Below are 15495 nucleotides of genomic sequence, written 5' to 3'. Positions count from 1 at the left end.
TATTGCCCATTTTGTTTAGCTGGAAAAGAAGAAAACTGAGAAATACTCAAGTACTGCCCTGATTTAGGTAGAATCCTGCCCAGGACTTAGGTAGAAAATAAAGTTTGAAATTCAAGGCTCAATCTCAAAGCAGTTAATACAAGAATTAATTCCTGTGACCCAGATAATGACTATGTTAATCATTATTTGAGAAAACATTTATGACTCAGAAATGGACACGTATTATTTTAAACTCCAAATAAACCAATACGGAATCGATCTGTAAGGTCTTTCTGCCACTCAAGTCTCACCCTTTAGTTAGAAAGTGCTTTTCCTTGCCCAGTTTTTACGAGTACTTTGGAAGCATGCATTAAAGCCCACAGTATCTCCAACAAATAATACCTCAGGGAAAAGAGAAAACACACTTTTAAACTGTTTGGACTAAACCATTAGAAAGTCTACACATAATCATAGACCCCTGCAACATTAAAGAATCTACAAATCCTGAAAATGAAACAGTAATCATAAACATCGATGCTGCATCTGTATGATAATCTCTCTGAGTTAACGGAAATTCTGTACAAGAAATTACTGTAATAATAAAGACTACAGCATGTAGAGTGGTTATCACTGTTGCCATTTAATTTTAATGCATGAGCGGCTTTCGGGTAGAATACTCACAATTTTACCCGGAAAATCTATCTGACATTTGCATGCTCTCCATTTCCCTTCTGACTTCCTTCCTGCCCTCCCCTCGCCCTCTTCCTCTCAAAACACTCTTTTGTGGCAGATGGATAGGGAACTCAATGCTTTAAGTCAACAAGAAGCATTGACTCTCACTGGTCCAACTGATCTTGAAGGGGAACAGCCATCATTCTGCTGAATAACTGAAGAACACGGCAAGAATGGGAACAGGACTCCAGTACGATATATGATTTCTTAAGGATCTCTGCAGATGAAAGATCTCTCTGCAAGGGATAGCATGAGGAGGGCTTTGGTGTCACCTAGTACACAGCAACTTTGAGGAAAGTGATGACGCAAGAAGAGCACGCAAAAAGCCCTGCCTGAACCTGAAATACAGGTCTAAAGTGAAGGCTAAATGAAGAACACGAGTGCACAGGCAAGCGTGGGTGGGAACCAGTCCTATAGGTACAGAAAACAAAGGAGAGTTGACTGAAGAAACCTGAGATCAGGTGGCAAACAAAAGAGCAAAACCACTTTTACAACACAAAACAGTTGCACTACCCTTGGAGAGAGATACTTTATGAAACTGCAAACCCTACTATCTACTTCCATTCTCTTTATTTTGTCTTGGCACTATCTACATGAATGGAAAACAACTGCAAAAATAGATCATGCACTTAGGTTTTATGGGCTTCCAGAACATGATTGGAATGGAAGCAATGGTTCTAACACATTCATCTTATTTCAAACTGTGGTTCCACTGAAAGCTGGTTGTTTCTTGAGCTTTTATTTAGCATATCACTTGTATTTTAGCCAACAGAATTCCCAAAGGCTTTTTCCCATGCTGCTTCTGTCTTCCCATGTCCAACTGAAGGCTACTTCCAAAACGCACCTGTAAAACTTGCATTTGAATGCTCTTCATTCATAATACAGATGGAAAAATGAAGAGCAAGGAGAAAAACGTACAGAAAGAATGCAGACCTGTACAAAAAGCATCACGATGGAAAACAGAGGTCATTTATCTCTCCATTTCACCATAATAGAAATACTAAAAGTAATGTTCTTCGTAATGTGTGTCACATTCAATTCCTAAAACAGAATATTGTGTTTCTGTGCTGAAAAGTCACTTTCCCACTGCTTTTTGTAGACTGTTCGCACTGTTTAACTTTAAAGAGTCCAAGAGGCTTCTGATTGTTTCACTTCCTATTCCTTTCATCCTATTCTTCATCTTGCTGGCATTACTTTTTCCAAATGGTATCAGTAGAGCTGCCAGTCCCCAAGGCTCTTTCTTGATCGTTTGCTGAGTTTTATCTTCATTCTGTAAAATCCAGGCACTTTCTCTGGCCACAGCTACAAATTTCTCCAGCTGTGGCTGATTAACATTCTTGCTGATATTAAGGTCTTGTTCAAAGGGATTCCAGATATAAAGAGGAGACGACTCAGGTTTATTTACTTCCTTTCCCTGCAGACAGTGCAAAGAAAAAGCCAAAGTTGCATACATGCATTATAGGGTGAGGAAATAACAAATCATTTGAGTTATTACATTAGCATTAAAAGTATTTTGACCTAGTAGAGAACTTTTTGCAAAAACAACAGTCATTATCAATCAAGTTAATTTTCCTGTCAACCTGACTGTATGACTCCTGTTCGCTGCGGTGGTTTGCCTTACCACATTCAGCTTACATTTTCTTCAAGGCAGAGAACACACAACTACAGCTTAGCCTGTCTTTTTGGCCCTTTTCCCATTTGCTTTTCCACAAACCTCAGACCTCACTCATTGCAACCTCCTACTCCTATCTCCATTTGTGTATGGCCAGAACAAGCATGTCATATTAACCTGCATGTAAGCCCAGTTTGATAAACTACTACATGCACTTAAACTGTTCAAACCATTCCCCTCACAGTGCTCATTAAGAGGTAGCATAACAAAACAAGATTACTGCCTTGGCTGAAATTCCTCCCAGTTCAGTCTGTCTTTTCAGTACATAGCTATTGAGGTCATGGTCCACTTTCGGGCACTTGCTCCAGTATAACGCAAGCTGTTGACAACTGTGTATTTACTATTTAAATGCACTTCCACGTCAGTCCTTATCAGTGGCACTTAGCTGAGCTGCTTTGTATCACAGAACCTCTTCACATCTTCCACCGCAAGCTCTAGCAGGAACCTACCAGCTACTGCTGGTCCAGGAAGTGTCCACACACATGCTACATGCGCTTGCCCCATGGCCAGAGGACTCACTGATTAAACAGGAAAACACCAGCAGCACAGACACTTCCTCTGACTAGCTCAGGCTCCAGCACGTGCATTATTTTTGCTTGTCTTTTGTAAGGCTTAATGGCAAACAAAAGTTCTCCAGCTTAATGAATCAGTTTCTAGGATGAACCCACAGCAGCAAAAAGAGCTCCTATGTCAGTAATCCATGGTGCCAAGTAGGAAACAGAACACAAACGAGAGTGCCCGCACAGCAACACAGCACTGACACCCCCCACCCTGTCAACAGTCCAGCAGGAACAGGTGTGAGTTAAGGTAGTTACATTTATATATATTTTTCTATTATACTTGCATACAGACACACATAGCAATAAATAGCATGACTTAAACATATAAAGTAAAACAAAGTGATAGCACAGAACAATCACGTTATCTGTCACGCTTACTGAGTTGTAAGTACGCTTGCTGTGGGCTGATACGAACTGCAGTAGGACACTCAAGTGCCAAAAGCAAGTTTCAGAACTCAGCTGGAAGTTTTAATGCAGACACTGTTTGGGTCTGCACTCCCAACTTTCATGCAAAGCCTGTTCATATAGAAGGTTTGTCACAGACTTTTGCTATGCCATATATCATGACATTTTAAGTTTTCCTCTCACAGAAGCAAAACAGCTTCTACTTTTAAAAACTGCCACTTTTTTTTTTTTACAGGATTTTCAAGAAAAACATACAGACTTAACATCAGAGTTTGTGCTTTCCATCATATCCAAGTAATGACACTGTAAATGTTCTTAACAGTGCTGTAAGTGATTAGGCTGTGAGAGGAAAACTCTCTTCCTTAACAGAAATGAGTCAGTTTCTGGATGCAACCAATTTACGTGTACATCATATGTACAATTAAAAACGACAGAAATTGTTGCTTAGCATTTGCAGTTTGTCAAAAAGCAAACAGATAAATTCAATGGATAATGATGAGAGATTAAAACTCATTTACCTTTCGAAGGTTTAAGGAATTCCTTCTGAAATCAAAGTTTCCAAAAAATTCAAAAAAATCACCCAACAATACATCTAAGGGAAAGGAAAACAACAGCCATCAGTAACATTAAGGAAAAGTTTATATTCAATACGCTCGTGAAAATATAAAAGAAAAAAAGTTGATTAAGATTTACCTACCAAGTGTTTCTGTATTTTTTGTAGGTTTAATCTTGCTTAAATCAGTAACAAATGAGCAATCATATCCTCCAATTACATGTTTGTCCTTTTCATCTGGAATAAAAATCGCAGGCATATTTTGAAGTGATAAACAACAAAACACCACTGCATATAATAAAATTCAGATAACAGACATGACTGAATTCAATAATGCTATCATATTAAGTAAATCAAATTAGGAGTTCACAACTGAACTTTCAGGTTAAGACTCAAATTAAGTGGCTAAAGGTTTTAAAAAAAAAAGGTCTATGGACAGGTAAAGCAAAAGAGCATGAGTAAATGGTGTATTTTCAAAAGCCTACAGGAATAAGGTATATGACATCTTTGTATCTCTGAAGTTACTTATTTTCAATAACAAGCCAGATATCTCTGCATACAGAGCTTTATTATACGCAAAACAACACAAATCTCTGAGGTTAATACCTACAAGAAGGTTTCCAAAAAATTAGACTCAGGGTCCACTGTCTTTTTCTGAAAAACTTAAAGAGAATTAAGAATACTCTTGTAAAATTTCAGGGCAGATGTTTTGTTTACTGTATAAAAATTCTGTAGAATTCTGATAGAAATGTTTAAAAGGATATTAAAGTAACCGAGCACAGACCTTTTTCTCCACTCAAAGCACTCAAAGCTTCCAAGGATGCATATCAATAAGCAGAAGGCATGAGTGAGGAATCAAGAACTTGGGGTGTCAGTTTCTACGCTTTTGTAAGATTTACTGAAGATAATACACCCTGAAAGCTATGTATGAAAGAGCCAGAACAGCTTGTTTGCAAAGATAAAAGAATTACTTGCAGATGGCCTGAACCGTCTGTCTCAAGGATATTACAAATCGTAAGGAAAAAATAAAGCCTTTCTTTTAAACATTTGGTATCTATAAAACAATACACACATCGCATCAATCCGCACGAAATCCTTAACCACTGCAGACATTTAAGACCCTACAAGTCTTCTAAAAAAACCAAAAAACAAAACAAAAACAAAAAACGGTCGAGCAAATAAATGACTTTTAATTACCTGAGGCATAGAACAAGCCTAACTCCTCTAAATAGAATTTAGTATTGTATTGAAAATGCATTATTTTCACAAATAAACTCCAACAAGTAAAACCCGTATATTCCATCAAACTTAAGGTACACATAATATGCATTGGTATTGGAGACCATAAAGAAATTTCTTGGGTTTATTCATCATTTTAGAGGAAACAAATGTGAAAGTCACTTCAATAAACACATAAAGAGCTGCCCTTACCTGCCAGTTCTTTAAGCTGGTCTAGTGTTGGAATGATGGGTGGTGATCTCCTTTGCAGAAAGAACATGACCATCATAGTCAGAGAGAAATTTGTAATCCAGGTACCAGGAACACTATTTGTAAGCCCATGAACACGGGCCCAACATCGTACACTGAACACCAGTGCCCTTACACGGGGATCCAGACAGCCATAGATATACAAGAGTTCTGAACTTTTTATAGCAATGCTGAAGAAGAAATGAAAAGTGAAAGACATGTAAATGCAGTGCTTGTTGTTCAGCCCTAAATCATCAGTTTTAAGAGAAAATGGTATAAAAAAACCCCCAAAACAACAAAACCCAAACAACTTCTGTGCATTTTAAAAAGTAGAAGAGAATGCCTTAAATTGTCCAGGATGAAATCCCTGGTGGTCTTCCATACTAAGAAGGATGCAGTTAAACAATAATACTGCATTTGCACTGTTTCCTTGTTCCACTTCACAGTGGGAGGAAAAACAATCAACCAGCCAAAGCACCGCCATCACTCAGGTGTGAGGCTGTGCAGAATCAAAGTGAAAAACATCATTTAGCCACAACTTCCTGAGGTACTTTAGATAATATCCCTATCCTAGTATATAACAACAACAACAACAAAATCTAGAACTTCTTTTGCAACTTTAAAAAGTAATAAAATACACGAAGTACAGACACATAATGAAATCTACAAAACAAGTCAGTTTGGTAACTTTCAAATTACTAATGTTTGGTCCTGCTGAAAAAAACCACACAATCTGGAAGGTTAAAGGTTTTCAGATGGATCAGTTCTTGATCTGCATCACCATATAGTTGTGTAAATATCCATGTCATGTACAAATGAGAGGGCAAAAAAAAAAGCTGAAAAAAAAATGGAAGCATAGTGTGAGAGCAAAACTTATATTGGTGTCAGTTTTAGTCTAATGTGCTTGTTGAACTACAGCTGCAGGAGTTTTTACTCTCACTCTTGCACTGAATTCTTCTAAAAATCCACCATAGCATTTCAGGGAAGTTTACCACGTCAAAGTTTTGTAACACCTGGACTTCTAAAATTTCAGCTGTGAAGTGCTTCCTTGTGTGCAGAGGTTTGTTATTACACCAAATGACAACAAAACAACACACACAGTCCCAAACAGCCAAACCATCAGCAGAGAATTACAAGGAATTTTGCACAGAACTGCATGCTGACTTTCAGTGTGGCTGCATATACAAAATAACTTTATGTTCAGTACTGCTTTAACAACTGCTGATTATTCTGAAAGAGAACTTTGGGTAATTTACAAAATTCAGTCTAGGATCTGATGTTATTTGATGTAGACAAATCAGAAAATCTGCTCTAAAAGTTGTATCAAAAGTATTCTGAAATAATAATTCATATTTTACTATTCCCTAACAGCAATGAAAAGGGTTAGTAAATCATTTTCGATTATGTATCCTTATGGCAGGGCTACGGATGTATACTGGATTGACGTAGGTATTTCTTAATGAAGTGACAATAAAAAAAAGCATATGCTTTACTATTAACTAAATGACAGCAAGCTGGAAGTGGAAAAGCAGTTGCAAAGAGAGGTATTTCTAAGAAGCTTGCTCCCTCTATTGGGCACTGCTGCTAAAGGTCCTAAGCGACGGGAACACTTCAGATTCTGTTTTCTGATGCAGTGAGTTAATTCAGTATTCAAGATACCTTGCCAGTAAACAGGTGTACACAGGCTCTTAAGAATTAAAAATGACTCCAAAACTCCTAGAAGCTCAGTCACTAAGAATTAACACAGTGGAGCTGCTTAATCTGAAAAGCAATCAAAAGAAGGCTGTGCATGCCCATATACAGAAACGGAAGTAATGACTAACGAACGCTGCCTTCTTTCAATTCCTTATAAGCCAAACTTATTGTATAGAGTGGTTTTCAAGTCTTCAGTTTCAGCTAGCAAGTATTTCTTATGCTGGAGAAAGACATCTTAAGCACATTAAAACCTAAGCTCTAGAAGTAAAAACCATCAATTGTTAAGAACATAGAAAGGAGCAGATGAAACAGTTTTCATCACAGGTTTTCAGAACATAAGTACATTAGCATTCTTCCTAAGGTTTTTAAAACCAGGTCTCACCTGTTGCTGACTGACAGATCACACTGGAATCCTGTTGCTTGATGGGAAAATTTCACCAGCGGGCAGCGAGCATTGAGTATCTTCTGTATGCCTATACATCCAGGACCAAAATTATCAAGGCAATCACCAATCACAGAAAGAATTTTCTGAGTTGCTAATCTTTCAGATGGTAATCTTTTCATCTGATATTCCATTTCAAAGGGACCTTTTTTCTAACAGAAAATTTTAAAAGTAAACTGTTAGTTCTGTAACTAAAGAGATATTTAAGAATACTTCTGAAAGACTACAGCAATTTGCAAAGGAGTTCGTACAATTAGAGACTGAAAGACAAGAATGATTCAAGTCAGCCCGCAGAACTTGAAAGAGGTAAAAACATATTGCTTTCTCTTTTATATTATTTTTCAGTGATTCAGTTCTTACAGGTTAATAGTGATCAACTTACTGTAAAGTTACTTGTTCAGATGAGGGTATAATACTACACCTCACCATTGCCTAAAACAAGTAATTCTGGAATCCCCAAGAGAGCATACATGCTCTGACTGAAAAAAGGAGCATACAATTAAATAAAGAAGGGGCAAAACACAACCAAACCACCATTAATATAAAAAATCAGTAATTCCATTTCGAATCTTCAAAGAACAATGTGTTATTAGTGAATCAAGTATCAATGTAAAGGAAAATGTCTTTTTCACTTAAAAAAAATAGCATGCAAATTACTTAACCCTTCAAAATGAAGATAAAAAAATGTAAACTTAAAATCATCCTTAAAATCACATACAGTTTTTCTGGCAAATAAAAAAAAAATGTGAGGATGTATTCTGACATCAGAAGTTAATTTTCTTGTAGGTCTTTGTATTTTGAATTGTCATATTTGTAGTTTATACCTCAATAAAATAACTTCATACCTATGATATCTCTTTTTAGTCTTTCTCTGTCTTTAAGCCTCAGCTAATTCTACTTGCCAATCCAACACTTGGCACTAACTTATCCTCCCCCTTGGAACATGTCATAGGTGAACGCATACTATACACACAGCATTACACAGTGACCTAACTAGTCCTCTAAAACACACAGACAGGTGAAACAATTCAGAAGTTATGGACCTTGCAACCTTTCCCAGAAACCCACTTTGGGTGCTGAATTTGAGTCACTCTGGCAATCCCTGAGGTGACTGTTCCTGCTCTCCTCTTGCCAACAGTTTTCCAGCCAGCACATGTGTTTGGACATACCAGGATAGAGGTCCCTGATGCCCTGTGTAGCTGCATATTACAACAGAGCTGGCTCAAAGTGGAAGGAGCCTCTAACTATCAACATTGAGACAGGTAACACAAAGGAAAAAAATGCAGCCTCGGCCAACACATAGGCGTGCTGGTGTTCAGACCTTTGTGACAAAAATCACAACATGCCTTCTCAGACAGCATCTCAATATCTCTCAAAAGCTGAATGAAGACTTTTTTGTAATGATAAAACAGACACTTAATAATTGGTAGGATCTTCATTCATAGCTTTGGTGCCAGCTGAGCGGGATGAAGTACTGATACGCTTGAACCAACCCTGTGGTTCTCCCCCTATTCTTGCCATGTTACTGAAAACAGCAAATGTACATAAACTAGTACTTTGAGGTAAACTGACATATTACCCTAAGCAAGAAGCAAAACTGGTTTAATGCAAAACCTGTTATTCTAAAAATATCACAGAACACTGTTTTAAGTCATTTACTAATCTCCCAAAGTGCCCGCATGTCAAAAACCACCGCATTTGTCATCAAACTCCACTCTTGGTAAAGAATGCTCCCACTTTCGCTACTTTTAGAATTCACTATTAGTAATCAGTTTACGATAAGACTCAAAAAATGTTATTTAATGTAAATAGGTGCTGAAATGCCTGGTCCTCCTCCATTGCTGGTAACTTCTGAAAAGCTGCAACAGAGAAGAAATCAGAAGATAGCTTTCCTACTTCTGCTGTATCTATCACCTTACAACTACAGCTACCTCTCCTTGTCTTCCCTTGTTCTAAGGTAGTTAACTTAGGTACACTAGTAATACAATTTGCCTGGGAGAATATCATTATCCCTATCAATTACACTGTCAACTATATAAGACTTTTGCCTTCCTCAGCAGCATTGTCTGTTACCTACCACAGGAGATACACCCAACATCTTATTTTCCTACTGTACTGGGTTTACGTGGCAAGGTTTTAGTAGTGGGGGGGGATGCAGAGGTAGCTTCTGCAAGACAACATCAAAAGCTGGTCCTCACGCTGGACAATTTCAGCTGGTACCCCGTGGGACGCACCCACATAGAAGCAGCTCTTGAAGAGCTGCAGCCCATAGCAGGGACCCCATGCTGGAGCAGGGGAACAGCATCAGGAGGAAGAAGCAGCAGAGATAAAGTGTTATGAACTGACCACAACCCCCATTCCTCAACCCCCTGTGCCTCTTCGGGGGAGGAGGTAGAAGCGATGGGAGTGGAGTTGAGCTTGGGAAGAGGGGGCAGTGCTGGGAAGGTGCCTTTTTTTTTTGAAAAAAATTCTCACTATCCCACTGTGTTATTCACTGGCAATAAATTATCTTAATCTTCCCCAGGTTGAGTCTGTTTTGCCTGTGATGGTAATTGGTAAGTGATCTCCCTGTCTTTATCCACAAGCTTTTTCACCTTATTTTATCCCCTTATCCTGCTGAAGAGGGGGGAGTCAGAGAGCAACTGAGCAGGCAGCTGGAGGCCAGCCAGTGTTAATCCACCACACCTACAAAGCACAAAGCTTTCTAGGTGCTGGCACCTCAGTCTCCCGTTTTGACAATGCCTGAACACAGACACAAGAGTTGCACTAATGGTTTTTATACTCTTTACAGGCCCATACTCTAACATACCTTATTGTTGTAAATACCTTCACGACAATGCTGATTTGCCCATGTTTTAATACTACAAAATTTCAACAAAACCAAGATGATCATCATCTTTAGTGCATGAAGACTGCTTGCATGCAAGACAAAAGCCTCGTTGCACCATACAGAGTATAAGTGTGCCACACCGCCTATTAACCTATCATGTAACCTAAAGACACACACATCAGACAGCATCCCTGATGGCTTTTGCTGCAGCATCCCCACGATTATAAGTCTGTCAACCATCTACAAGTAATGACAACTGCTAGTAATCCCATCAATCACCAAATAGCTCTTCAGTTCAAAATAGAACTTCTGTTTCTACACAGTCTGAATATCAGAGAAAACAGCTAGTTACAAGGCATGCTATGAAAATAGACATATTTGAAAGATTTTTCCCTCAAAATTTAAGACACTACTTTACTGTTTAAATGTAAAGGGTTCCTACATGATCCTACTCTTCAGCTGACATATTTGCTTCCATTGTGTTTGATCACTGCAATACTAAAAACTGTGTAAGTTTGAAGGGATATTTCTTTAAAAATAAAGCATATGGAAATATAAAAATTGTACAGAAAAGCTGAGCAAACTTCAATCTTCAAAAGCTTAAGCCCATTGTAATTTTATGTTTTTTAATGGAAAACAAAGCTAGTTTTCCCCACACTATCTGTTGTCATACAAATAAAAAGTTTTCAAAACTCCAGAATCACCTAACTTAAGGTCTGACATTGCTGAAGTCAATTTCAGAGGATGAGGGTTTTTTTCACAGTGAAACTCACCATGACAGTACAAAGTCTACATAAACCCAAATAATTTTCTTCCTATTGGAAGAAAGATCTCTTTTATTTAGGCTTTTGAAAGTCTTCAAGTCCAAACACTCAAACTTGTCCACAATCTATAGTATGAACTCATGTCAAGCTTAAATATAAAAAACCTGATTCCTGTATGTGAAACAGCACACGGGTGCTCTGGTGAAGAAATCCAACAGACTGAAGATGCACAGCATAATCTTACCATTTTTGTAGCATGCTTTTGTGTATCATAGAAGTCCAGAAACATGTCCACATCACATCCCAGTTTGCCAAAGGTGTTGACTGAAGAGCCAAATGGCTTAACCGTGCTGTCTGGAAAATATGCACGTGCAAAATCCCGAACCAGAGAACAAGCCAGATATCGGAGCTTGATATTTTCTTCTGTAAGCTGATACTCATTCAGTAGCATGTACATCTGACTGCTTATCTAATTAAGAAAATAAACATTGTAAAAATACAGTGATCCATCTTCTATCCACTAACATATTTTCATTTACTTAACATCACTGCAACTAGAAGGTTTTTTTTCAATCTCAGGCGGGTTTACTTCATACAGAAAAAATATTTTGACAATTAAAATGAGTAATTTTTTGTTTCAATGTAGGAGAATCATTCACACAAAATTCTAACAGGAGTTACTTTTTTTTTAAAAAAGTGCTTTATAAGTTGTGCATGACCACTTGCAAATCTGAAATGGATATGGTTCATTCTTAATTGAGAGAGATCTAGAAACCTCTACTTACACTGTCTGCATGACAAAGCTTTGGAATAAGGTCTTTCACTGGAATGTGAAACTGAGGAGAGAGGTGAACTGGTGTGCCTCCAGCAGCTTGACTCACTGGGTTTTTCAGCGTGAAAGTAAAAAGTCTAGATTTAAATGGGACAACATGATGCTCTGCAGCACTTGGGACTCCAACAGCATCCTGCAGTGAGTCTATACTGTTCTTTTCTGAAAATTCTATTAAAGCATGGATACCCTAAAACATTAAGAATGGAAACAGAAAGCGTTAGATAAATGCATACAAGCCCTGAACTGATTGCACTGATATTATTCAGATGTTCTTGGGAATACTGAGACAGTTTAATATGACAGTCCTGAAACTGAATGCCAGCTTCTGTACCTCAACACTTTTTAGATACTTTTTCACAAGAGGTCAAAAATATTTAAGATATGCTATTCTTGGCAGTAAGCACTAAACATAAAAGTTGTAAAATCTATCTTCATAAAAGCAATGCTCAATTTAGCTCTATTGTTAGAACAACTAACAATGCTATAAAAGTTTCAAAGATATACTGCAAATCTAGTTGCCAGCTATCTCTTAGATGAGGTGTTTTTTAGCTGACTTATGAATAAAATTCTGTTGCTCAGCAGCTTGTAAACATTAACAAAGATAAAAAGTAATTTAATATACTAATTATATATAATTTGCTAAACTTGCATTTATAAGGCCTCGACCAAATATTGCTACTTTTTTTTGTCTAAGTCTAGATTTTAGTTTACCTTGTTAATTACTTACACGATTTTCAAAAAAGAAATGACTCTTAATGTTTCCATGACTGGATAAATACTGCAATAGCTTTTTTTCGTTGAGTTTTTGTGGGCACTTAATTAAAACGGTCCGTTCTGCTTGCTCTGATCGTTCTGTTTGAACCTCGGTGAATGTCTTCTTTCTGGTACTGACTTCAGCATCTGTGAGAAGAAATGAACATCAAGGTTTTTCTTTATTAACAGAAAGATTTAAAACTGATTTTAGTACACTTAATCTCTTCCTCTGGATTAAATAATTGAACAAAGGTTTGCCCTCACTCTCTAAAAGGGTTACAGCAAAAAAAAAAAACAATCAAGAATGAATGAAAGACACAAACATAAGTGTATTTCACTCACAAATCCACACATTTGTAAGAACAAAGAATAGGAAATGTAGGAAGAAAACAATACTGATTTCCCCTGATGCTACAGGAGGCTTGATACAATCTTTGCTTTTCTTTGATTTGCTGTTCACCATCAAAAAACATCACACAGAGTCAGACTCTACATACAAGTCTGGAAATACCAGCTAAGGTATGAGGCAGCGCTAGACCTGTGACAAGCTGCAGATAAAAAAAAAATACGCTCTCGGCTACCACAAAACCAGCACTTTCACCTTCGGAACAATTTGACACTTGCTTATTTTTACAACTCATCACCTTCTTTTACAGTAAACGCCTACTCAAAATTTTCATTTAATACTATACTTTCAGCTACTCTACTACAATAAACCCACAGATCAGTCACATATCATCACACTACTGGCAATCTATATTGTTGCTGACACCCACAGAACTGACATGGAAATGAGACATGCTGGAACATCCAGAAACACAGAAACTTTCTTCTTGATTATGTAGAGCCAAAGGGACCATGTCCCGAATTTGAAATCGTAATCACCTCCCTGCACAACTCTCAAACTAATCCACTGACCGCATCACCACAGCCTGTGAAGCTGCTCCCTGTTAATATTGCCATTCTCAATTCAGACTGCGAAGCTGAAGAACAAAGAGTTATTTCTCTGCAGCTACTATCTGCTACAGAAGGATTCAACATAGAGCTCTTTATTCTATGGTTTTGATTTTGAGGAACCCAAGGCATACAGTGGTCTGAAGAAAAAATTAACTATTATCTAAAGACACTTTTTAGCATTTATTATTTTCAAAAAATCTTTCATTTTACAAATTTACTGTACTCTCACACAGGCTTGTAAGTAATAAATACCCATAGCTTTATTTTATTTTAACACTGCCCTCTGCATGCTGATGGTAATGTGTTTACACTGTCATGAAGCAAACCAGGTGAGACTAACGACCCAATTTATACAGCAAAACAGGAATGACTAAATGAAATCTGGAATAATTCCTTAATATGGCTGCATATTTATTAGTACAAGAGTGTGAACAGCAGAAGACTGTTGGTTTTGTGAAACTGTGACAATATAGCCTGATCTTCTCCTCAAGAAAAGCTTGCTACCTAATGTTCTTCAAGCTCTGAAGCACAAACATATGCAGCAGCACAGACCTCAGGCTCACAAATGCTTTAGCTGTGAGTTACACGGCACACCCAGATCACAGCACATGGGTGATGGACCATGCTCACCAGTTCCCGGCTTCTGCCGAAAACACGGCATCAATCTAACAGCTTTTTATAGGGGTCCCTCAGCATAACCACAGAATCACAGAATGTCAGGGATTGGAAGGGGCCTCGAAAGATCATCTAGTCCAATCCCCCTGCTGGAGCAGGAACACCCAGATGAGGTTACACAGGAAGGCGTGGGTTTTGAATGTCTCCAGAGAAGGAGACTCCACAACCTCCCTGGGCAGCCTGTTCCAGTGTCTGTCACCGTCACTGAGAATAAGTTTCTTCTCATATTTAAGTGGAACCTCCTGTATTCCAGTTTGTATCCATTGCCCCATGTCCTATCATTGGTTGTCCCTGAGAAGAGCCTGGCTCCATCCTCCTGACACTCACCCTTTACATATTTATAAACATTAATGAGGTCACTCCTCAGTCTCCTACAAGCTAAAGAGACCCAGCTCCCTCAGCCTTTCCTCATAACGGAGATGCTCCACTCCACATAATTACTGTCACTTCGTTTGCCTCTGGCTGATCTCTACCTTACCGGTCCCCTGGGCTGCCCGCGGGCGCTGTGCCCGTCGGTGTCCTCGGCAGGGGCTCCCCGGGCCCTGAGGGACCCTCACGCCCAGGACGCCAGTAAGGCCCAGGCGGCTCTCCCGGAGCAGAACCGCGGGCGGCAAGCGCGACAGGCGGCCGCTCCGCTCCCCAGGCCCCCGCCTGACCTCACCGCCCCGGGAGAAACAGCCGGGCCGAACCGGCCCCACGCGGCAGCCAGGCCACGAGGGAAACCCCCTACCTTCACCCGCCTCCTCGGCGCCGGCTACCTGCGGCGCCCTCTGCACCGCGGCGCCGGAGAAGCCGAGCTGGGCCTGCCCGCGGGCCGCGCAGCCGCCCCCCGCCGCCGCCGGGCCGGGGAGGGGCAGGCGGCCCCGCAGCAGAGACAGCGCCCGCCCGCCCGTGCGGTGCGCCATTGCCGGGCCGCGCAGCGCCGGCCACAGCCTCTGCGCAGGCGCCGTGCGCCGCGTTCGACGGCAGCCGGTGAGGCTCAGGCTTCCTCTGCCTGGCGCGGAAGGTCGGCAGCACGGCGTTTGCCGGGCTGGGAAGGGCCGCTGGTGCCCCTGGGGCACGTGAGAGCGGGCAAATCCAACCGGCCATCCCAGCCCGGGATGCGGGTGCAGGCGGCCGTCTGTTCTGGGCAGAGGGAACAAACCGAGCTGCCCAGGTGAGGCCCCAAGTGTGCGGGGC

At 39.8% G+C, this 15495-nt stretch overlaps 1 protein-coding gene across 1 annotated transcript; it reads right to left on the bottom strand.

Moving 5' to 3' along the window:
* Nucleotides 1–1178: 1178 nt before the first annotated feature.
* On the bottom strand, nt 1179–15276 carry MTPAP (mitochondrial poly(A) polymerase). Its single transcript, XM_080339587.1, has 9 exons — nt 15047–15276; nt 12659–12831; nt 11885–12118; nt 11344–11568; nt 7446–7657; nt 5333–5559; nt 4046–4138; nt 3867–3940; nt 1179–2125 (listed from the first exon to the last, which is right to left on the bottom strand). Exons 1-9 carry the CDS (start codon nt 15219–15221, stop codon nt 1787–1789), a joined length of 1752 nt encoding a protein of 583 aa, XP_080195713.1. The 5' UTR covers nt 15222–15276; the 3' UTR covers nt 1179–1786.
* Nucleotides 15277–15495: the final 219 nt, after the last annotated feature.

This window comes from Nesoenas mayeri (genome assembly GCF_963082525.1).
Source record: "Nesoenas mayeri genome assembly, chromosome: 2".
Taxonomy (NCBI): Eukaryota; Metazoa; Chordata; class Aves; order Columbiformes; family Columbidae; genus Nesoenas; species Nesoenas mayeri.
The sequence above is the reverse complement of the archived record's forward strand: the minus strand, read 5'-3'. Positions and strand labels throughout refer to the sequence as shown.